At 42.3% G+C, this 21,968-nt stretch overlaps 1 protein-coding gene across 6 annotated transcripts in view; it reads right to left on the reverse strand.

Annotated features, from left to right (window-relative positions):
• The window catches only part of RIPOR2 (RHO family interacting cell polarization regulator 2), a 218,757-nt gene that overhangs the window by 89,590 nt on the left and 107,199 nt on the right, over window positions 1-21,968 (reverse strand). For 2 of the 6 annotated variants that reach the window (XM_020892277.2, XM_070456228.1), the window contains exon 1: window positions 20,941-21,101. The exons of 1 other annotated variant lie outside the window; for it this stretch is intronic. In XM_020892277.2, the coding sequence (XP_020747936.2) occupies window positions 20,941-21,004 (64 nt within the window). In that variant the 5' untranslated portion in view covers window positions 21,005-21,101. Of the gene's footprint in view, window positions 1-20,940; window positions 21,104-21,968 lie in introns of those variants that run through there. 3 more of the 6 variants (XM_070456230.1, XM_070456229.1, XM_070456231.1) reach the window with 2 other exon arrangements.

A 21,968-nucleotide genomic window follows, 5' to 3' on the forward strand; every position in this document is an offset into this window, starting at 1 on the left:
CAATTTTAATTTAACAGCCCAAGGGACAAACGATGGAGAAGGAAATGGCAGCCCACTCCAGTATTCTTGCCTGGAGAATCACATGGACAGAGGAGCTTGGCGGACTGTAGTCCATGGGGTCACAAAGAGTCGGACACAACTGAAATGACTTAGCAGCAGGGACAAATGAGGGCTTCCCAGGGAGTGCTAGTGGTAAAGAATCCACTTGCCAATGTAGGAGACGTAAGAGCCACGGATTCGATCCTCGGGTCGGGAAGATCCCCTGGAGAAGGAAATGGCAACCCACTCCAGGATTCTTGCCTGGAAAACTCCACGGACAGAGAAGCCTGGTGGGCTAGTCCAGAGAGTCACACAGTCAGACACGACTGAAGCAACTTAGCAGCAGCAGTAGGGAAAAATGATAGCTATTATTTCAATAAACTATTGTTTCAACTCAAGTGCCAGGCACTCTGCTAAGGGCAGGAACCACAGAGATAAACAGGAAAGTCATGGAACCCATCTTGAGGAGCCTGGTTGTAAGGACAGCTGTAAATAACTGAGGTGGGTGTTATGAAAGAGGAAGTAGTATGGGTGCTATGGGAACTGTGATTATTTTTGGTGCCATAAAACAGGGTGTTTGAACTTCAGCAGCACTGAAAAGGGTCTTTTCTGAAAACTGAGTTTCATTGTTCTCCCCTCATGGGCATTTTTAAGGCCAGATTTTGTTTAGGGGACAGAATTGGCCATGCCAGCCAGGCTGACTGTTCTTTGCACCACCAATCAATCTTAGTAAATGCACAATTCATTAGAAGAAAGCAGAAGAGCATCTGAAGTGCAGCCAATTGTTTCCTGATTTAGAGCATCAGATATTTAATGCAGGATTCAGAACATGTCCGAAGACCCACTGCCATTATGAAGTGAAGTGAGTGCTCTAATCTCAAGGTGCCAGAGATCTGCTTTTACCTAGGGACCTCTATCCATTTGTATTTCTCTATGTATTCCTTCTGCCTGCGATGCTCGTGTATTCGGGCTTTTACTCTCTGTCTAGTTAACTAGTCCTGGAGACAGGTAGCCAGATCCAGCTAAAATAGAATCTTTCTTCAGAACTATGATGTTTAATATCCAGGTGGATAGCATATCTAATATCCTGATTCTGCAATTCCTTCTCTACTCTTATGACCTTCCTCCACAGGCATTTGGTCACCCAACTGCATGGCCAAATCATGACTGGGAATGCTGCCATGAAAAAGGAAGGTGCTAGAACTCCTCTCTCCTACTTTACCCTCCACCTTGCTCACATCTACTAATGTTTCACTTGTCGCTATAACCAATCTTTCTTTGTTTCCTTTGTTTTTTTATAATTAAATTTATTTTTAATGGAAGGATAATGAATCAACAGGAATCAGCCATAGGTACACCTATGTCCCCTCCCTCTTGAAGCTCCCGCCCACTTCCCTCCCTCTTCCGCCCCTCTAGTTGTTACAGAGCCCTGGTCTGCGTTCCCTGAGCCATGCGGCACGTTCCCATCGGCTATCTATTTTACATATGGTAATGTGTATGCTTCCGTGTTACTCTCCTCACACGTCCCGCCCGCTCCTTCCTCCTCCCCTCCTTTATTTCTATTTTTCTAGTTTATGGAGTGCATAAGAATCACTCTGGGATGGAGTTTAAAATGCAGATTTTGATTTTTTAATTCAGTCGTTCGAACGAGCACGCTGACGATTCTGCTACAGTTGTCTGAGAACGTACTTTGGGACGCTCGGGCCTGGGTAAGGTCCCAACAGGTGCCCGGCCCTCGTGGCACCACAGTGTGTTTCCAGAAGCCTTTCAGCTGCATCCCCATCTCTCCACAGTACCCAGTCTAAGCCTTGGCTCTTCCTATCATGACGGAGTCTGGGAAACAGCCTTACAAAAAGTGTTTTGAGTTACAAAAAGACTTCAGTTGAAACACATGGGTTGTAAACTCAGGACAAATCTCGACCCTTGTGATCTCGGGGGCCTTACTTGTCAAATGAAGGATTTGGACCCCTTGATCACCAAGCTTCCTTGGGCTCTAATATTTGATATTTTCTACTTCTACCTTTTTGCTCAGGCCATTTCCACTGCCTGTGAACTTTCTGCTGAGAATTGCCCATCATGTTTTCTTTTAAAACCTCTGAGGTTTGTCTCTAAAAACCCTGCCTGCTAGAAAGCCTGGTTTAAACACTGCCTCCTTTCCCAATGACTTCCTTGGCCCTCCAAACTCTGCCTGTATCCTCCTGCAAGTCCCTTGTGTGTCCCCTGAATACAACCCTATTACACACCTTCCTTGCAGCCTAACTATTTGGTACACATCTCCTCATCAGTTTATAAACTCCTTGATGTTGGGAACTATGCTTACTACCACTTACAGCATTGTAACTTCTATATTAAAGAGTGTAGAGAATCATCAGTAGCTATCAACTATGTTTGGAACGAGAGCACATAGTGTCCCTGCTATCTTCTGCCACCTTATCTCCTGGAAAAAGTACGTTAACAAGCCTGTATTTTTTGACATTAGAGCTGGACCTATAGAAGTACGTTCCAACCTAATAAATGACAGCTGAGTCTTGCTCGCTGCTCTCTGAACTGCTGAGAGCAGAACCCCATTCTCCTTTGCCCAAGTCTGGTTCTGATGATAAGGTTCTCAAGGGAGCAGGCATCTCATGCTGTTGTTTTCTTACCATTGTCACACATATCTGCTTGCACAATGGGAAACTAGTTGGGCCAACACCCTTAGCATTTTAGTATGTCCCAGGAGTGGATGCCTCAGGGGGTCTGAAATCAGGCCTTTGCATTCAGGCAAATGATCCAATCTTAAACCCCGCCTTCACCCCCACTTCTAGCTTCTGCACCAAGTGACCTGGAAGGTGCATGGGTAAAAGATAGTCAGCAAAATGTTCAAGGCTGACAGGAAATAAAATACGTCCCACATGTAGCAAACAACCCCCTCCTGTCCAGCAACTTGAGATTGGATTTCTCATATATTACTATTATATTACAAGGAGTGGTAATTTTCTGCAATAATTAATTTATAAAAATCACTTCCCAATTTTTTGATCTCAAGCCCCATTACTCAATAATGTAATCTAGACCAGCCATTTAATAGTTTATATATATACACACAGACACAAGCTTATATGTATAGATACTTGGAGGGCATTATGCTAAGTGAAATACATCAGACAGAGAAAGACAAATACTGCATATCGCTTACATGTGGAATCTAAAATACACAACAAACTAGTGAATATAATGGAAAAGAAGCAGACTCATAGAGAACAAACCAGTGGTTACCAGTGGGGAGGGTAAGAGGAGAGGGACACATGGTTAAAAGGTATAAACTGTTGGGTGTAAAATATGCTACAAGCATACAATACGGGGAATACAGCAAATATTTTCAATAACTATAAATGAAACATAACATTTAAAAATTATGAATCATTATATTGTACACCTGTAACATATAATATTGTATATCAACTATACTTCAATTCTTAAAAAACAAATATTTATTTATATAACATAACATAAATCCTCTTGTATTTTTAAAAATTGTTAAGGACCTTAGGGAACCCCCTGAAAGAATCTTGGGAAACCTGAGGGCTCCTCAGACTATATTTTGAGAACTCTGCTCCACACTGACAAACATTTTGGTAGAACATTAACTTTACAAACTCCTATAGCTCTGAACCAAGTAAGGCTGAAGGTAAATAGTATAAATTTAACAAATACTGTTGCACAAAGATATTAAAAGAAGTATGAAATAATGCAGAATGAATGCAGAAGTGACTGGAAACTATCACGACGCACGTATACACACAGTGCTAGGTACTTGGCATGTAGGCTTTTCTTAAGGTTTTAAATTGACTTTCACTTCATAATGAATCTTTTCCCTTTTCCTCCCATTATCAGGGGAAACATAAAGGAAGACATTTGTCTGGACAGTTCTTCAAGGTGATTGCTCAATCTGTGGCTTGTAGATTGTCCCACGCAGCCCCTTCCTGTTCTTTCTCCACCTTTATCACTCCTGCTGTGTGCCCTGGCGCTCCCCATGGAGGGACCACATCAACGTCCAGTGATGTCCAGTAGGGTTTGGCCAATGGGCAGCCCCAAAAGAGATTAGGAGAGGGGAAAGGAGTGAGGTGAGGATGTTAATTCTGAGGTTCCCCCCTCTGAGGTCACATTGGGCTGGCTGTACCCTTTCACAAAAGAGGACTGCTTCTCCGCATCCCCAGGCAGCCTTTCTATATAGTTCTCTCTCCTTGCAGGTTCTAGAAACCTCTTCCTCTCCCATCCTTTGGAGCCAGGTGGTGTTGGCTTCATTCCGCCCTCTGGTTCCCCAACACTCTACTGATTCAGACCTCCATAAGTCATCTCTTTGTAAATAAACCTTCTTGGAATTATTCTCATGTGAGCCAGCCATCCATTTCCTAATACCCCCTTAAGTGATGCACATTAATAATAGCCTATTGACTATTGAAAAAAGTCTTAAATATGCTTTTAGCCAGTCATTCATATTTTTAAAAATATTTTTTCTTTATGTAACTCCTTTAATATTTTTCATTTCTCTTTCAATTTTAGGCAAGATCTGTTGTTACACATAATCCTGTTCAATTTCTTTTCTCCTTACTATCCCCCAGCAATGCACAAATCTATCTAAAGGCTGGTCCCTCTGTAATGCATGAAATAGAGATCGTTAACTTCAGGAGGTGATTTTAGGAGGAATTAAGGACCTAGAAACCATTTTACTTAAAACCTTTTCACTGTTTGTTTATCTTCACCATCTTCATGGACATTATTCTGGAGTCCAATTCACGTTGGAAACAGGTCTCTGAGGTTACCTGGCTGTCGTTATCATTTAAGCAAAGCCAGAGTGAGCTGAAGGGAGCATCAAGGTGGCTTAGAACACAAGGGAAAGGTTCTGAAGCCACGACTGAGATTCCTCCTAGCTGTTCACTCTTCTCTGCAGCCGCTCAGTTCATATTCCTGCTCCTGGAGCTGAGAGTCCAGCTGCATATTTAAAAGGCTGGTGTTTCCTCTCTGAGGCCTGGAAACCATTAGCTCTCCCTGCTAGCTTCAGCATCCAGTGCCTTTTTCCTTCCTAAATCACCCTTTTCCAGCCTCCACCTCCCAGATCGATCGAGATACTGGATACAAGCTCCAACCCCGTGGGCCCCGCACAGTTTCGCTTTGCAGATGGGAAAGTGGAAATCTGACTCCTGTGGCATGGCTTGCTCGACCCACAAAGCCTTCTTTGGTAGCAGGGGCCAGGCCTGGCCCCACTTCCCCTCTTTCCTTCTCTGCTCACACACAATCCATGTCCCTGGCAGCTTCGGATAGGAGCCGTGACAACGGGATGGGGCGCCGTCACCCTCCATAATTAGCCAGGCAGGCAGGGCTGCTGTAATATCACAGCGTTGACAGAGCTCTCGCACCTATTAAATTATTCACGCCACAGAAGTGTCATCGGCTGTCACGTTCAAAATAGGTCATTCTTGCTCAGGCTGCTGGAGGTGAAAATTTCACAGCGATGGAAACACATCCAAGTGCCTTGGTTTCAGCCAATCTCCAAAGTAAGGGGCTGCTCCAAACAACCCTCTATTAAATTATTTTTCATTGAATCGCAGTTATGCTTTCATGAGCGGCAGCAGGAAGCGGCTGGAACAGCTGTCTGCTGGCAGGCACGGGAACTGCGGGGCGGGGTGGGGGTGTGGTGGAAGGCTTCATTTCAGCCTCTTCCTTCACTGACCTGTCCTCAATGAGCCTCAAGGGGCTGCTTGAGGAATATAAATCTGAACACCTGCTCTTGTTTGCTCCCTGTACCCAAGACGGCGGTAAAGTCCGAATGAGGACGTAAGCTCTGGGCACCGGCAGGGTTTAGAAGAACGAATGCACACAGGCCTCTCTGAGAAGTGCCTCTCAGCCCTGGGTGCCACATTCAAAGAGTAATTCAAGTTCAACAGCTGTGGGGCGTGCGTCCCTGTGTTTCAGATCCTAATTTGCAGACATTTGGGTCTCTTCAGCACTTAGAATACACTTGGCCTCTTGTCGGCATAGATATACTAGTCAACTCAAGTGCTGGTGGTGGAGTTTATTTGACTGGCTATTGCAGGGTCTGGTCAATTACTGGCACGTGAATATGTTTTTTTAATGGTTTTCAAGAATACAAAAGACTATCTTACAGGAGGAAGAACAATTTTCCTCTAGGATTAAAGAGAAGTGATTGAAGATGCAGCTCGTGGGGCTTGAGTTAAAATACAAGCGAATGTGCTGATTGCTGGTTCTTGACTGTTAAATGGATGTGTGACTGACAGAGACTGATAATCTCCTTGGGGAAGGGGGAGAAAGGCAGGGAGTTTAGCAATGGGATTGACCCTTGCCTGTCTCCTATTAGGAGAATACGTACAAAAACCTCTAAAGAGGTGTCTTTCAGCTGAGATGCTATGGATGTACAGCCTTGGAGCAAAAGGGCAAGAAATGCACGCATCTTAACACGGTGAACCTAGCACCAAATGCAGGCAGGCCACATGAAGAAGAGGAATTCACAGATGCATTTCCACAGTCATTCTGTGTCTCATAACAGTGCTCCCAAAGATATGAAGCCCTCTTCTCCAAATATTCACCTGCCAGAAGCCTGTCCATATGACCCACCCTTCCCCCACCCCCATCTTTCCTTTAATTTCCCTTAAGTGTTTGTGCACAATTTGTATTGCATTTCCCAGCTCCTAGTTTTATGGAACAGCCCATGCAGATGATAAGACTCAATCTCCATAAGCTGGAGATAAATCTATGAATAATTCTCACTTATGTATATGCTGCTTTATCATTAACATTTCAACAGATATTTCCTAGTGCCCACTATGCTGGGTACGTGGAGAGGGACTTCATGAAGTCATCCACTGTTTATAGTTCAACTGTCCCCAAGTAGATTCCTGCTTCCCCATCAGGGCAATACTGCCTCCACCCCAAGCCTACTTCTCCAGCAGCCTTTGTCACCTCAATAAAGAGCAGCCCATCCTTCCAGAAGTCTGGATCAGAGTCTTGGAGTCATCCTTGGTGCCTCCCCCCCCCCCCCCCCCCCCCCCGGCCCCCGAATCCAATCACTATCAGGCCTGGTAAGCTCCACCAGTTCTCTTCTGGACTGTTGTCATCTTCTCCTAACTGGTTCCCCTGCTTTTGCCCTTTATGCCATTTTTATTTCCCAGACAGAAGTCAGACAATGCTTTTGAGAGGCAAATCAGATTATGTCACTCTGCTCAACCTTCACCAGTGGTTCCCCATCTCCCATAGAGCTAAAACCCAAATGCTTACAATGGCCTGTAAGGCTATACAGGAGCTGGATCCATCCCCCTAACCCAGCCCCCAGGAACCTCTTGGATCAAATCTTCTACTGCTCTCAGTCTTGCTCATGTTGTGCTGCAGCCACACTGGCCTTCTGACTCTTGCTGGAACCTTCCCCTTCTGATATCCAGGTCAGCCTTGCAGTCCCTTCAAGCCTCTGGGCATTGGCCAGAATAGCCTTCTCTGATCATCATGCTCTATTCTTCTCATCCTGCACTTACTTTTACTCCATAACACGTCTCTCCATCTGACACATCGTGTTTTCACTTGTTTGTTTACTGTCTGGCTCCCTCTACCACCAGCAGAACTTCACCAGGGCTGGGGCTTTGTCATAGTCACTGCTGATCCCCAGAGCTGAGTAGAGCTGAATCTAGCCCATGGTAGACTATCAACAGATAGTCTTTAATGAGTGAAAAAATAATCCATCTTCTATCCCTATATAGTTCATAAGCTCCTGACGGGGGTGCCTCTGCTAATTATGCTCCTCTTTTTTAGAGGAGCTTCAGTAAGCGCTAACCTCAAAATATTTATTCAGAGATTCTAAAACTGATTTCCAACTAGGCAGACATTGGTAGGAAAAATTCCCAGATCTAACTCTTAAACATCCTGTTATGGAGAAAACAGTCCTTTTAAGATTGTGTCAGATATGCCCAGAATCAGCTCCCTGGAACCATTTCTATCTCACATGAGAATTCAGTTCCCTGCTGTTAAGTTTACATAGCTCAAGAAAAAGCAACCATTTTGCAGATTTTCAGGAACTGCCTGTTCTTTCCTGTTTCTTGGTATAGCTATTCCTAATTTTTTTTAAATGTGGAAATATATATGTAAATATAATGCATGTGATGTAAGATTTACCATCTTAATCATTTTTAAGTGTATAGTTTAGTAGTGTTAAGTTCATTCACATTACTGTGGAACCAATCTCCAGGACTCTTTTCATCTTATAAAGCTGAAGCGATACTCATTAAACAGCAACTTTCCACTTCCTCCTCTGCCACCCCTATTTTAATTTTATTTATTATTTTCCACCCCCTGCCAATCACCATGCCATTTTTTTGTCTCTATGAATTTGACAACTCTAGACACCTCATATTCATGATTATACAGTGATTTGTCTTTTTGTGACCAGCTTATTTCACCAAGCTTAATGTCCCCAAGGCTCATCCAGGTTAGAGCATGCTAGAATTCTCTTCCTTTTTAAAGCTGAATAATATTCCATTGTATGTACATACCATATTTTGTTGACCCATTTATCTGCTTATGGACACTTGTGTTGTTCTACCTTTAGACTATTGTGGATAATGTTATGAACATGGATGTACAACTATCTCTTCAAGACCTTGCTTTCAGTTCTTTTGGGTACAAGGACAGAGGTGGAATTGCTAGATCATTTATTAACTCTACTTGTAATTTTTTGAGGAACTGCACCTGCTTTTCATAGTGGCTGCACCATTTTACAGTCTCATGGACAGTGCATAATTGCTCCCAAACTCTTTTTAATAGTAATATGCTTTTCCCCTCCAGCAAGTTAGAACTGCTCAGAGATGTCTAATAGTGCTGAACATTCCAGCTCCTCTCAATGCTTAGCAACTAGGAGCCAAGTGGCCCTACCAAACGTGCAAGGGTGTGTGGGGTGGTGTTTTTCACCCTCTCCTTCATGCCTGTTTTGAAAAGGCTTCCTTGTCCTTGAATTAACATGCAGGCTGTGTGGACACCGGCGGGTCTGTCTTACAGAAGAGGGCAGTGGGCAAGAGCCAGCACTGTTTTGAGGATGATCAAAGTTCTGCTAATCCCGTGTAATCTCCTAATGTAAAGGGGATTATATTTCCAACTTGTGGTTTCTTTGAATGATGCCCCAGGGTCTGGCACTATCACTCCTTGATGAATTGGGAGACTTGGGGTGACAAGTGTGGAAAAGCCAAGAAGATGGCACTGAGTCACGCTCGTGCATCAATCATCTCTTACAAGGAGGTCCAAGGATTTCAGATCTCAGGGACAAAGAACCCAAAGAGTCACACCAAGAGGAGAGTGACTTGAAGTGATGCAGCGGTGTAAGTGGGAGGGGCCCTGGACACCTCCTGACTGTTACCTTCTTTCACCTAACTTATCCACGGGCTGGGAGAATAGGGCCTTAGTCCTCCTCTGTCTCTCTCCTTACCTGATGGATGCTCCTGTCTCTACCCTCTCCCACCCAGCATGTTCTGTGTTTGGTTTTGTCTTAAGCTATCAATTTTTCATCATCCTAGCAGTTGATGTTACAGAGCAATGTAATTTGAGGGACATGTGTTCTCATAAAAAGAATATTTAAGAGGGAACAAATCTCCTCTTAAAAGGGATTTAAAAATGATAGGACTCTCTCAGCAGACATGAAAAGGGGAAGAGTTGGTGGGAGAGATGGTTAAGAAACTCTCAATGACCTTAAGAGGCAAAATGATGGAACCTGATGACCTAAACCAGAGGTCAGCAGGCTTTTTCTGTGAAGAGTCAGAAAGTAAATCTTTTAGGCTTTGGGAGCCAAGAGGTAAAAAAATGAGGAAACTGTTTACTTATACATAATAAGAGAGGAAACAAAATCTCACATTTTATATGGGCAAAATTCAAAATATAATAATTGGGCACTTTTTTATGGTAATACCAGTCCACTAAGCGGCTTTCCTGGTGGCTCAGATGGTAAAGAATCTGCCTGCAATGCAGGAGACCCAGGTTCTATCCCTGGGTCAGGATGATTCCCTGGAGAAGGGAATGGCAATACACTCCAACATTCTTGTCTGGAAAATTCCATGGACAGAGGAGCCTGGGGACTACAGTCCATGGGGTCACAAAGAGTCAGTCATGACTGAGTGACTAACACACGCGCACAGTCTACTAAGGAGAAGAATGGAATTCTTTATCTTTGTGATAATATCTTGCTTAACTGGAGTTGAAGGTCAATGTTCCTGATCATCAAATTGATTGCAAATGCTTGTCTGTAAAAACCACTGCCATTTTGCAGGCTGAGCAGAAACAGGCAGTGGGCTGTGTCTGGCCTGCAGGTCATGGTTTGCCAACCCCTGCTCAGGTCAAAGGGTGGGTAATAAGCTACTGACTTGCTATGTGCAGTTTTCAATGTTGCCCAGTAGCTTATAAAGGCATAAACGTCTGCCTTTTGGGTGTATCATTAATGTTAGGAAGACATGCAGGGCTTTTCCTGTCTTCTGCACTGTAGTTCATAACATAAACGACAAGATACGTTGCCTTTTCTCAGACAGAAGATAATGCTTCTGAGCCACCAGCGGTTGTCTTTCCAGGAGTGGGGAGGATCTGGGTTGACCACTTTTCAGTCTGCCTTCCTACAGCTGGGGCCATTTGCAACCTGACCAGTCCTGTCCCCTTGTTCTAACTCTTTTTGAGTGGTACTCAATAAAGATTTGGTGATTAATTCACAGTGGGTAGGTCCTATTGATGTATTTTCTATTCCGTGAAGTATAATTATTAATATTAAACATTGAACTAATGTTTGTCTTCCTATAAACACATGGGCTTCCCAGGTAGTTTACTGGTAAAGACTTCATCCTCCAGTACAGGAGACACGGGAGACATGAGTTCAATTCCTGGGTCAGGAAGTTCCCCTGGAGGAGGAAATGGCAAGCCACTCCAGTATTCTTGCCTGGAAAATCCTATGGATAGAAGGAGCCTGGTGGGCTACAGTCCATGGGGTCGCAAAGAATCGGACACGACTGAGCATGCACTTAATTTATATGCAAACAGATGACTATGCTTTTCTCCAGGAGGTTTTACCATTGAAAAATATCTTTAAACAGCAATGGAAGTAAAAACAAAGCAAAACACCACTAGGGGAAATGTTGTAGAGGCTTTGTTTAGAATCTTAATTACCATCCTAAAATGCTCTTAACATATACATAATCCAAGTTTCAATAAGCATTATCTTTAAATTAGAAATGGTTTAACAAATATAGAAAGCCCAGCCTTTATGAAGTTACTTTTTTGAAAGTACTCTGTAAAGTGGTGATGGGAAGGCAGTAACTGGGGTATGTTTACTGTAGATAAATATTTACCCTGGAGAAAGGGCCTGTGTATTGTAAAGATAATGTTGAAGATATGATTCTTCACCTCCTGCATTCCTGACTGAGGCAAAGGGGACTCTTTCCACAAGAAAACTGCCATAGCTTATTTTAAAACTCTAAGAATTTTTAGAGGGAGACCAGATTGGTTAGTCACCACCCCCCAAAAAAGGTAGGAAATCATGTACTTATTCTGGTGAAGGAGTTATTCTGAGCCCTGCCTTGGTCACATGGTGGAGGTCAGATAGCAAGCAGTCAGGCTTGTTAATTCATGAGCCAGAGGCACCTCTCTGTTCCCAGGGAAGCATTTGTCGTGAGCAGTCTCCATAGCTCTGCTCTCGTCAGCTTGTGTCTTTGTTGATCATAGGCCAAGAGTAGAAGAGGGAGATTGTATAGACTTGGGAGACTGGGACAGCTGAGAAAATCACAATGAAAAACTAACTGACATTAAGTTAGTAATGTAACTAACCAGTAAGCCCTTACTGGTTTCCCATGATCTCAGACATTATCTCCATTAACATTAAGCAATTTTGGGGGCAGGTGACCACCATCCCCCATCATCATCATCACTATAATGATCATCATCTCCAAGTGGAAGAAGGGAAGTGAAACCTCTGAGGGGTTAGGTAACTTGCCTAAAGTCAAACTGCTATTAAGTTGACTTAGGTCTTTTGAGTACAGATATTTGGTTCTTTCTGCCCTGCTACCTCCCTCAGTTTGGAAATCTGAGTGATTAAAAAAAAAAATCAAGGATTTATAAACATGGGTGGCTCTAGAATTTTTGTGTGTGAAGTACTCAGTACAGCCCTGTGTCCAGAAAAGGGGTCTGTCCTTCTGTGGAAACTGTGTGCAGAGCAAGCATATGGTTTTTCACTCAGATTGTAGAGTGCAGATTATTCAAAATAGCAATGTTTTCTGAAAAAGTTTTGTATCTTGCTTTATATTAAGACTCTAAATTATCATTTATTTTTTAGTCTTTAGAGATGCTACTGGAGATTAATAGGGGGCTGAGAAATGTCTCTTCTTGATAACCTTTGGCATGTAAACCAGAAGTTGAAGGGAAAGAAGTTGTTTTTCATAATATTTCAGTCCATATAATTTATCTCAAAGTGGTGAAAGGTGCCTTCTACAAATTCTATCTGCGTATTTGATTCTTTGACACACTTTTCTTCACACGCCATTCTATCAGTTCACTGTGCTGTTATAAATAGCAAAGAAAATCCCACCATAGAACATGCTTTCATATGTACTCCCTCTCAGAGTTTCCCGAATGCTAATTTAGAGAGAAAAAAAGTTATCTTCAACTGTTCAGCCAGCTGACTCAATCTGTGCTCTGAAAGTAAAATTATTTTCTTCCTGCTTCTCAGCTCATTATTTCTTACACCGAATGGACAGTTTAGAATGACGTCAAGAGGCAGAAGAGAGCGGCTGGTGTCCTCCTGTTGATGTTTGAGTTGTATAGTGTAAATATTTAAACTTTTAACCAATGATCCAAAGACTAAGAAGCAAAGATCTGCAGTGAAAAGATGGTACCACAACTTCGTCACTTTCCAGAAAGCAGAAACTTATTCTTTCTTCTCTTTATTTTATTTAGAAATAATTATTTCACAGGGTTAAGCCTCCTAATACAGCAGAAGATCTTTTCCTCTGTTTACCAGGTTATCTATTAATGACAATCTTTACAAAGCTTGACTCAGTGTTTTCTCTCTCCCTCAGTTGGAACTGGTTCAAAATTGGGAAAGGACTATGTCAAGCCTGTATATTGTCACCCTGTCTATTTAACTTATATGCAGAGTACATCATGTGAAATTCAGGGCTGGATGAATCACAAGCTGGAATCAAGATTTCTGGGGGAAATATCAACAACCTCAGATAGGCAGATGACACTACCCTTATGACAGAAAAAAGAGGAAATAAAAAGCCTCTTGATGAGCGTGAAAGAGGAGTCAAAAAGTTGGCTTAAAACTTAACATTCAGAAAACTAAGATCATGGCATCCAGTCCCATTCACTTCATGGCAAATAGATGGGGAAACAATGGAAACAGTGACAGATTTTATTTTCTTGGGCTCCAAAATCACTGCAGATGGTGACTGCAGCTACAAAATTAAAAGACTCTTGCTTCTTGGAAGAATAGCTATGACAAACCTAGACAGCATATTACTTTGCTGCCAAAGGTCCATATAGTCAAAGTTAGATGGTTGGATGGCATGGACATGAGTTTGAGCAAGCTCTGGGAGATGGTAAAGGACAGGGAAGCTTGGTGTGCTGTAGTCCATGGGGTCACAAAGAGTTGGACACAACTGAGTGACTAAACAACAACAAATGGTTTTTCTAGTAATCCTGTACAGCTGTGAGACCATAAAGAAGGATGAGTGCCAACGAATTGATGCTTTTGAATTGTGATGCTGGAGAGGACTCTTGAGAGCCCCTTGGACAATAAGGAGATCAAACCAGTTAATCCTAAGGAAATCACTCCTGAATATTCATTGGAAGGACTGATGCTGAAGCTGAAACTCCAATACCTTGGCTACCTCATGCGAAGAGCCGACTCATTGGAAAAGACCCTGATGCTGGGAAAGATTGAGGGCGTGAGGAGAAGGGGGTGACAGAGGATGAGATGGTTGGATGGCATCAGCGACTTAATGGACATGAGTTTGAGCAAGTTCTGGGAGTTGGTGATGGACAGGGAAGCCTGGTGTGCTGCAGTTGATGGGGTTGCAAAGAGTCAGATACAACTCAGCAAATGAACAACAGTTGGGAAAACAGACAAGTCACCCTGCCAAAAGTTCAAATTTTCCTTACTTTAACAGTTTAACACCTAAAATTTTTACTTTGTATCCATAATTGATCTTAAATGTCTTCTGCCTGAAGCCTCTGTTTAGCAAGTTAAGACATGAAAAGCATAAGCTATGGAAAGTCCACAGTGAAAGAATGACAATAGTATAAATTATCATGAATTTGCCTTCTGGAGTGAAACTGGCCATTATACCTGCTTTGTGATCATTATCCCAACATATATGTAAAAATATTTCTCTTAAAAATATCTAAAAGTGATCAAATAAATTGTTCTGTTTTTCTTGAAGGGAAATTCTTGCTAAATGATGAGATAGGCTTTGTGTACACAGCACAAAGTGAAGTGGTTTTTCAGTGGTTTGTCTATCAACAGGGATCAAACACTTCAGATTCTTGCCAAATCCCTTCACTATGGATTGTACACATGCTGCGGAATCATGATCTTTCTAGTCAGTCAGGCACATCCACATTTCAGCTCCCCAGAAACCAGCCTCCAACTCCAATTCAGCCTGGAACATTCTGTCAAGGAAGTACATGCATGTTCAATACCCTACCAGCCCCTGCAGTAGGGTATTTTCATTTTCTTCTTTCTATTTTTGCTTGCTGGGACCAGTCACTATTATTTTTCCTTCTTCCCTGTCTTTCAGGTACTTGAAATAGTCATTTCAACTTGACTCAACTAATACCTTTTCAGCCTTTAAAATCTCTTCTAAAACCAAATGAATTGCAAACATTTTCATTCAATGTCACCACTGTTTGGTAAACAATTCATAGACAAAATTGAGTCATCTAAAAATAAATGAGAAGTGGAATAAGCTGATACTTGCTAAGCAAAGGAAAACACGTGAGGCATAGGTAACTGGATATATCACATCTCTTTGTAAAACATATGTTGACTTCAGGAGTGAAGTAATTCTTATCAAGAAGCAAGGGCAATTCTCCCAATTTATTTCACTGCTTTGGTCATAACAACTAACATTTCTTTTTTCTTTTTTAACTGTTTTTCCCCACACAAACGAAAATATATTTGTATTTCAACTCAAGTCCTATAGGAGGTATACTCAAGGCTATCTCATACAGTTCCTGAAAAGACTTTCCTGGCTGCTCATAAAATTATTAAACGAGCATTTTAAATACTTTATTTGTGACACTGGGCCCCTTTTTGGCTTTGGCCTGATCTAAGTAGGTCACCCAGAGGTCACTAGGGGCCATAAATCAAGGGGTGGACTGGTGGCTAAGACAGCCTGCATAGCTTTCATGCAAAGTGCTATTTTAGTTTGTGCCCCTGAAATGACACCATCTCTTTGGCACCAGCCAAAGCAAGCTTCCTAGACATCTCTGGGAAGGGAATGTTTTGTAGTAATCCAAGGCATAGGTCACACAGGCATGAATTATTGTGGGAGGTCTGTGTCTGCTCCTGCCTCTGTGACAAATAAAGTAGGGAAAACGACTTCCAACTGAAGCATTTCTCCAGGAGTCCCAGAATGGAAATTGATACAAGCAATCTAGCAAACTGCAAAAGCAAAGAGTGATCAACTTTTTTCAACCTAGGAAACTATGGCAGCCTCTTCCTGCTCCTTCTTCAATCCCTTGCTTGGGTTTCATTTGAGAACCCCAGATATGAATATTTTTGAAAAAGAACTAACATAGCCAAATTACAATTATAACTATGAAATGTGGCATAATCACAAAAAAGCCTAACTCTGTTTAGCCAAGGCACATAAATTTTATGTTCTCTTTCTCAACACTTTTCCCACAGGTGGTTTGACTAAACCAGCCTGAATTTTCAGAATCTATTGGTTTTGTACATAAACTTAATTTAATCTCTTCTTCCTTCCTTCCTTCCTTCTTCCTTTTCTTCTTTCAATTTTGGAAAGGGAAAATGTAATTCAGTAAACAATATCAAAACATGCCAGATTACAACAGGTTGCATAACTGTTAACCTATTAAAAAAAAAAAAATCTACCTTGGCTTCATAAGCAATTTACAAAGAAAGACAAAGTGGGCATCTATTCTACTTACAATTCTCTTTTTGACAAAGTTTTTGCATTTTTCTTGCTCTCTATGAGCTGAAGTTACTCTTGAAAGGGGAAAAAAACAAAACAAAACAATGCTGGCTAATTGGCTTGGGGAAAGGAGACAGCTTTGGCTCAAAACTGTGTAGCATTTTTTCCCCAAGCATCTCTTGATCTATTTAAGAACCACAAGCAGCTATCAGTCAAATGGACTACCTTCTGCCAGTTTATCTCCATCTGGGAGCATTCTCCTTTGGGGAGTTTGAAACAACCTCCCTAGATACTGTAATCCAATGCTGTGCTTCATTGGACCAGAACATTTGAAGGTCTGGCAAACACATTGCAGGTTCCAGTGGTCTTTCCAGAAGCAAGACCCTAACAGGCCTGTAAGTGTCCAGGAAATATGTAAGTCTGAGAAATACTTTGTGCAGATGACTGTGAACTGCTGGTGGTTTTATTATTCTCATCACTGCACTTGACAACAGAGAGGAGCAAACAAAGGCAGGGAAAGCTTGTGGTTCTAAGGAAAGAAGAACTGCAACTCTGACTTGCGCCCAGGAGTAATTTTGGCTGCTGACCACCACCTGAGGAAATGTTTCTTCACACACATGAATCCTGTTCTGTTCTTGAAAGCTGGCCAAGGGCCTCCACTGTGCACGACACTTGTTTTTTCTATTATTATTATCACCATCATAATTGTTACAGTTATCATTACTATTATTATCCATCCAGTTCTACTAACATACACCAGACTGCCTGTCAAGAGGCACAGTAACAAAACAGATGAAAGCCCTTTAATTTGATATGTTTGAAACGATAATGAGAAAGGAGCTCTCTAATTCCAATTATTGGCTTTTCAATAGCACGGTAATCAAATCAATCATTCTCCCAGCAAATACAGTCTACCTGATAGGAACCATTTTCTGGATAGCATGATGATGTTTGGAAAGCCAACCTGTGTGTGTGTGTGTAACAGAGAGAGAGAAAGAGGGAAGGAGAGAGAGAAACAAATACTGAGGTTTCTAGTGGGTAGGTAGGTGACTGCTGCTCTCTCTCTCTCATTAATCATATGCAACTCTCTCCTAGAACAAAAGCAAATTTACACACCAATGCTTCTTAATTCCATGAACTTTAACATTTTCTTTAATCACAGAAAACAATAGCTGAAGCAAACAGGATCTCAGAAAAGCAGTTAAAAACATATTGTGAGCACAACTCATATGTTTTTTCTTTCCAGATCTTTCTGTGGTCCATAAATTTAAATGAATTATATATACTTTCAATCAAATGGACCAAAATCCTAAATTTGTGTTTCTTTAGGAGGAAAGGGTCCTTTAAAAGTGTATCCATTACCAGGAAAGACAGTTGCCTTAGTAACAAGCTCCTAGGCCTCTTCCTTCCTTTATGTTAGAGGAAACTCATTGGACCAAAAGCTTTCTGCTTTCTTAGGCATGTTTAAGTGAGCTAAAAGCATGGAGGAAACCTCCAGGCAGCTTGAATTCCTCTAGGTAGATGCCACTGTGCAGAAAAGATGACATAATAGAATGCTGGAGCTTTTCAAATAAGATCTGAGAGAATATGTAACCAACCCTCTTACCGTAGGTGAAAAATGAGGCTCAACAAGGTTAAGTGACTTGCCTAAGCTCCTACATCTGCAAAACAGCAGGGGCAGGACTACAATCCAGGCTCCCAACCACTTGTCCAGTGGTGCTTCCACCCTATCATACCTCTGAAAAGAAAGTGAAAGTGAAGTCGCTCAGTCATGTCTGACTCTTTGCGACCCCATGGACTGTAGCCTACCAGGCTCCTCCATCCATGGGATTTTCCAGGCAAGAATACTGGTGTGGGTTGCCATTTCCTTCTCTGGGAGATCTTCCCGACCCAGGGATTGAAGCCGGGTCTCCCGCATTGTAGGCAGATGCTTTACCGTCTGAGCCACCAGGGAAGTCATAACACTGAAAAGTGGCTTATAAACCAATTTTTCTGTAATAAGTTCTATTTTGAATATACTTGGAGAAGGGAATGGCAACCCACTCCAGTATTCTTGCCTGGGGAATTCCATGGACAGAGGAACCTGAAGGGCTAATCAGACACTAGATTAACCAGACATGAGGAAAAAATTCTGTACAGAATTCCTTTTATACATCGCTTTCTGACCTATTCTAGGAACCCTTTTTGTGAATACAGAGTAGGACTTAGTGTTAATTGAGTGCTTACCATGTTTGAGGCACTGTTCTAAGCATCCTCTTAAATATTAATAATATTTAATCCATACACCACCCCAGGAAGTTTGTAGTCCATTTTACAGTGAGTAAACTGAGACACAGAGACGTGGAGTAACCAGCTTAAAATCACAGAGTAAATTAAGTGGCAAAGCTCAGGCAGTGTAGTCTGGAGATGAAGCTCTTGACTAATATCCTGCAGGGAGCTTACTTAAAATGAAGGAACTACACAGACAAGCTTTCAGTGAATAGGCAAATATGATCCATGACTCCAAAAGCGGAATAAAAATACACTAGATACTGGAATTGTAAGGATTCTCTCTATAATCTGCATAGATTAAGTTAAATGAGAAAAATCAGTCTGGAAAAGTATAAAGTATATCACCTATGAAGCACCATACAAATATTATGAATCTATTATGAAGGTAATCTGCACAACCCAATAGGTATTATTGTTCTATTTCCCCACTGAGGAAACAGAGGTTTAGTTTAGCAATTACCTTGTTTAAATCACATAGGTAATAAGAAGCAAAATGAGAATTTGAATCGGAATCTTGTCTGACTCCCAACTTGACTCTTTACTGTGCCTGTTGAGGTTAAAATTATCACCTTAATAATCATGACTGCTCGGGAGAAAGATCTTACAGGCTCTTCAATTTCTGCTTTGTTGAGGTCTTAATTTTCAGAGTGCTCACATGCTCAGTTGTGTCTGACTCTTTGTGATTCCATGGACTATACAGCCTGCCGGCTCCTCTGCTCATGGAATTTTTCAGGCAAGAATATTGGAATTGGTTGTCATTTCCTACTCCAGGGGCTCTTCCCAACTCAGGGATCGAACCTGTGTCTCTCGCCTCTCCTATACTGGTAGGCAGATTCTTTACCACTGTGCCACCTGGGAAGCCCTTCAGAGAGGGGCCACTTAATCTAGCAGTTCAGTTCAGTCACTCAGTCGTGTTCAACTCTTTGCGACTCCAGGGACGGCAGCATGCCAGGCTTCCCTGTCCATCACCAACTCGCTCCCGGAGTAAGCTCATGTCCATTGAGTTGTTGATGACATCCAACCATTTCATCCTCTGTCGTCTGCTTCTCCTCCCGCTTTCAATCTTTCCCAGCATCAGGGTCAAATGAGTCAGTTCATTGCATCAGGTGGCCAAAGTAATTTATACTGCGGTGTTTGCATCTGTCTATAGGTGGCGCTCTTTAGCACAGTAACCATTGGTAAAAGAAAAATCCCTTTGAGGCAAAGGAGAAATTGTGGCCTGGAGTTTTGAAGGCTGGGTAGATAAACTACCAAATTGTCCCATTTAGACTTATCTTCCTAGTTGTAAACATGTTCTAATTCCTGAAGGGAGTGAATATCTAAGTATGTATACACAGAGAAAGCATCTGTAAGTAGAAGTGAAAGCTGAGGAATGGAGCCTAAGAGCAAGCTTCAAGTCAGAGTGGCTCTACCTGTCATCCAAGTAAAGCAACAGTCCGAGAATGTGGCAAACAGCAAGGAAGTTCAGGGAGATATTCTTTAAGCTGTCTTAAATTGTGATTAAAAAAAAAAAAAACAAACCAATTATGGTTTTAAATATTTCTGATGCTACAACAAAGTAATGTAAAGACAGACATCAGTAATGGTTGCATCTTAGATGATTATATTACTATGCTATACTCTTTCATTTGTCTTCAATAACTTGGGTAACTGCAAAAAATTTTACCAGAGCTCCTTTAAAAAATTACTTGATAGGGTAACACCAGATATCGTTCCTGTGAATAAAAATGAATTTATGAGGTCCCTGAATCCAGATGACCGTTAATTTTGACAGTTCCAAATTCTTGAAAAGCTCTTGCCTGCAAGCCCAATCTCATAAGCAGCATTTGAACGAGGAATCTGTAGATTACAACGTTAGCTATTTCAATTTGCAACCTTTAATGTCAAATTCCACCACACAGGTCTACCTGGGGAAACCCAGGCAGTGCAGTGGATGTCAGAAGCTAGTGAGGCTGCTACCTCCCAGCCTAGGAGAGGAAAAGGGAGAGGCAACCGAGAGAGCTGGGGTGCCAGGGTGCCAGGAGGAGTGAGAGAGGGAAAGATCCAAAGGCAGAGAGAGAAGAGAAGGGGCCGCGGGCAGTGCAGAGCAAAGCAGCATGGCACCGTGGAGAACGTTCCCTGGTCCAGGAGTCCAGCCTCTCCTGCTGTGTGCTGAGCAGAGAGAGAGACTTCCTTCCCTGAAGGTGTTAGACAAGGGACGAGGGGAAGAGGGACGAGGGGAATAGTGGTACTATTTCCTACCCTAAACTGAACCTTTCACCATGACTTAAAAAAAAAAAAACAATGCATCTGGAGGACCCATTGAATTCCCTTGTCCCCAGTTGTCCGCTGCACTCCTGGGGTGTCATCCCATTCGGGATGCTGTCAAAGTCCTCCAGTTCCTTACCCAAGCCGGTTCAAAGTTTCCAACAGTGTCAGAGCTAAGCAAAGTCGATCAGAAAGGCTCCTGCCAGAAAGACATGTTTACCTTCACCAAAAACATCATCCTCTTCGTCCATCAGCAGCTCCTCTGGGTCCAGGTACTGCATCATGGAGACAGCAGTCAGCGTGTGCAGCCGGCACACAGCCCCGGCAGCCACACTGGCCCCGAGGCGGTTTCCCTTCCCCAGGTTGCCTAAGCGCCCCAAGAGGGCAGCTTCCGCCTCAGCCCTTGAGAAAGCAGCTTCATTCATATGAATAGGCTTCGAGAACCTTTTGAAGAGTGCATTCCAGGTGGGGTGATTTTCACCACTGACAAGAAAGAATTTTCTCTCTCTTCTTTTTGGAAGTGGGCTGCAGATCCGGTTGAAGCTGAACACAGATAACACTTCAAGTCCGAGGGCAATTAATTCTATTTTCTAGCAAACACTTTCATATTTTCTTAAAGAAGAAGGTAGGCTTTTAACTTTCCAACTTGTGAATTTGAACACAATGGGTAGTGTTGAAAGAGAGGGGGTTCACATTTCTCCTCTTTCAGTTTTGCTTCAGTGACAATTTATCTGGAAGGACAGCAAGCCTCTCTGTTAGACCCAGGCAGGCGTTTGGAGGGACACAGATTTTCTTTTACTCAGTAATAGTCGCATTTTTCTTTTTTGTAACAAACCCTTTGCATTTGAGGCTTAGAAACCTTCCAAAACTTACACCAAATTTAATGCACATGTAGACTCTTATTGACTCAGTTCATCTTTGGTCAATAAATAGGTAAACCGTTTGGATCCAAAAACTTTCATTTAATAATACTGACTCAGTCTGATACTTCAGACTTACCACTAAAGCAGAAAGTAGAAAATGTAACTCAGAAGGCAGTTCCTCCCAGAGAGAGGAGTAACCACGGAGTCACGTGAGTACCAGTGGTTGGCCTCACCATATGGAAACACCCAAAGTGTGCTAAATTCTATAAGCTGTTCAATCACAAATCTGAGCGAACTGCATCGTCACTAGAGCTTTCTCAGCCCTCTCCCCTCAGGTGTCAGAAGCTCGGAAAATGCAAATAGAGACGATGGCGGGGAGTTATTG

This window comes from Odocoileus virginianus, chromosome 27, assembly GCF_023699985.2.
Source record: "Odocoileus virginianus isolate 20LAN1187 ecotype Illinois chromosome 27, Ovbor_1.2, whole genome shotgun sequence".
NCBI classification, from domain to species: Eukaryota; Metazoa; Chordata; class Mammalia; order Artiodactyla; family Cervidae; genus Odocoileus; species Odocoileus virginianus.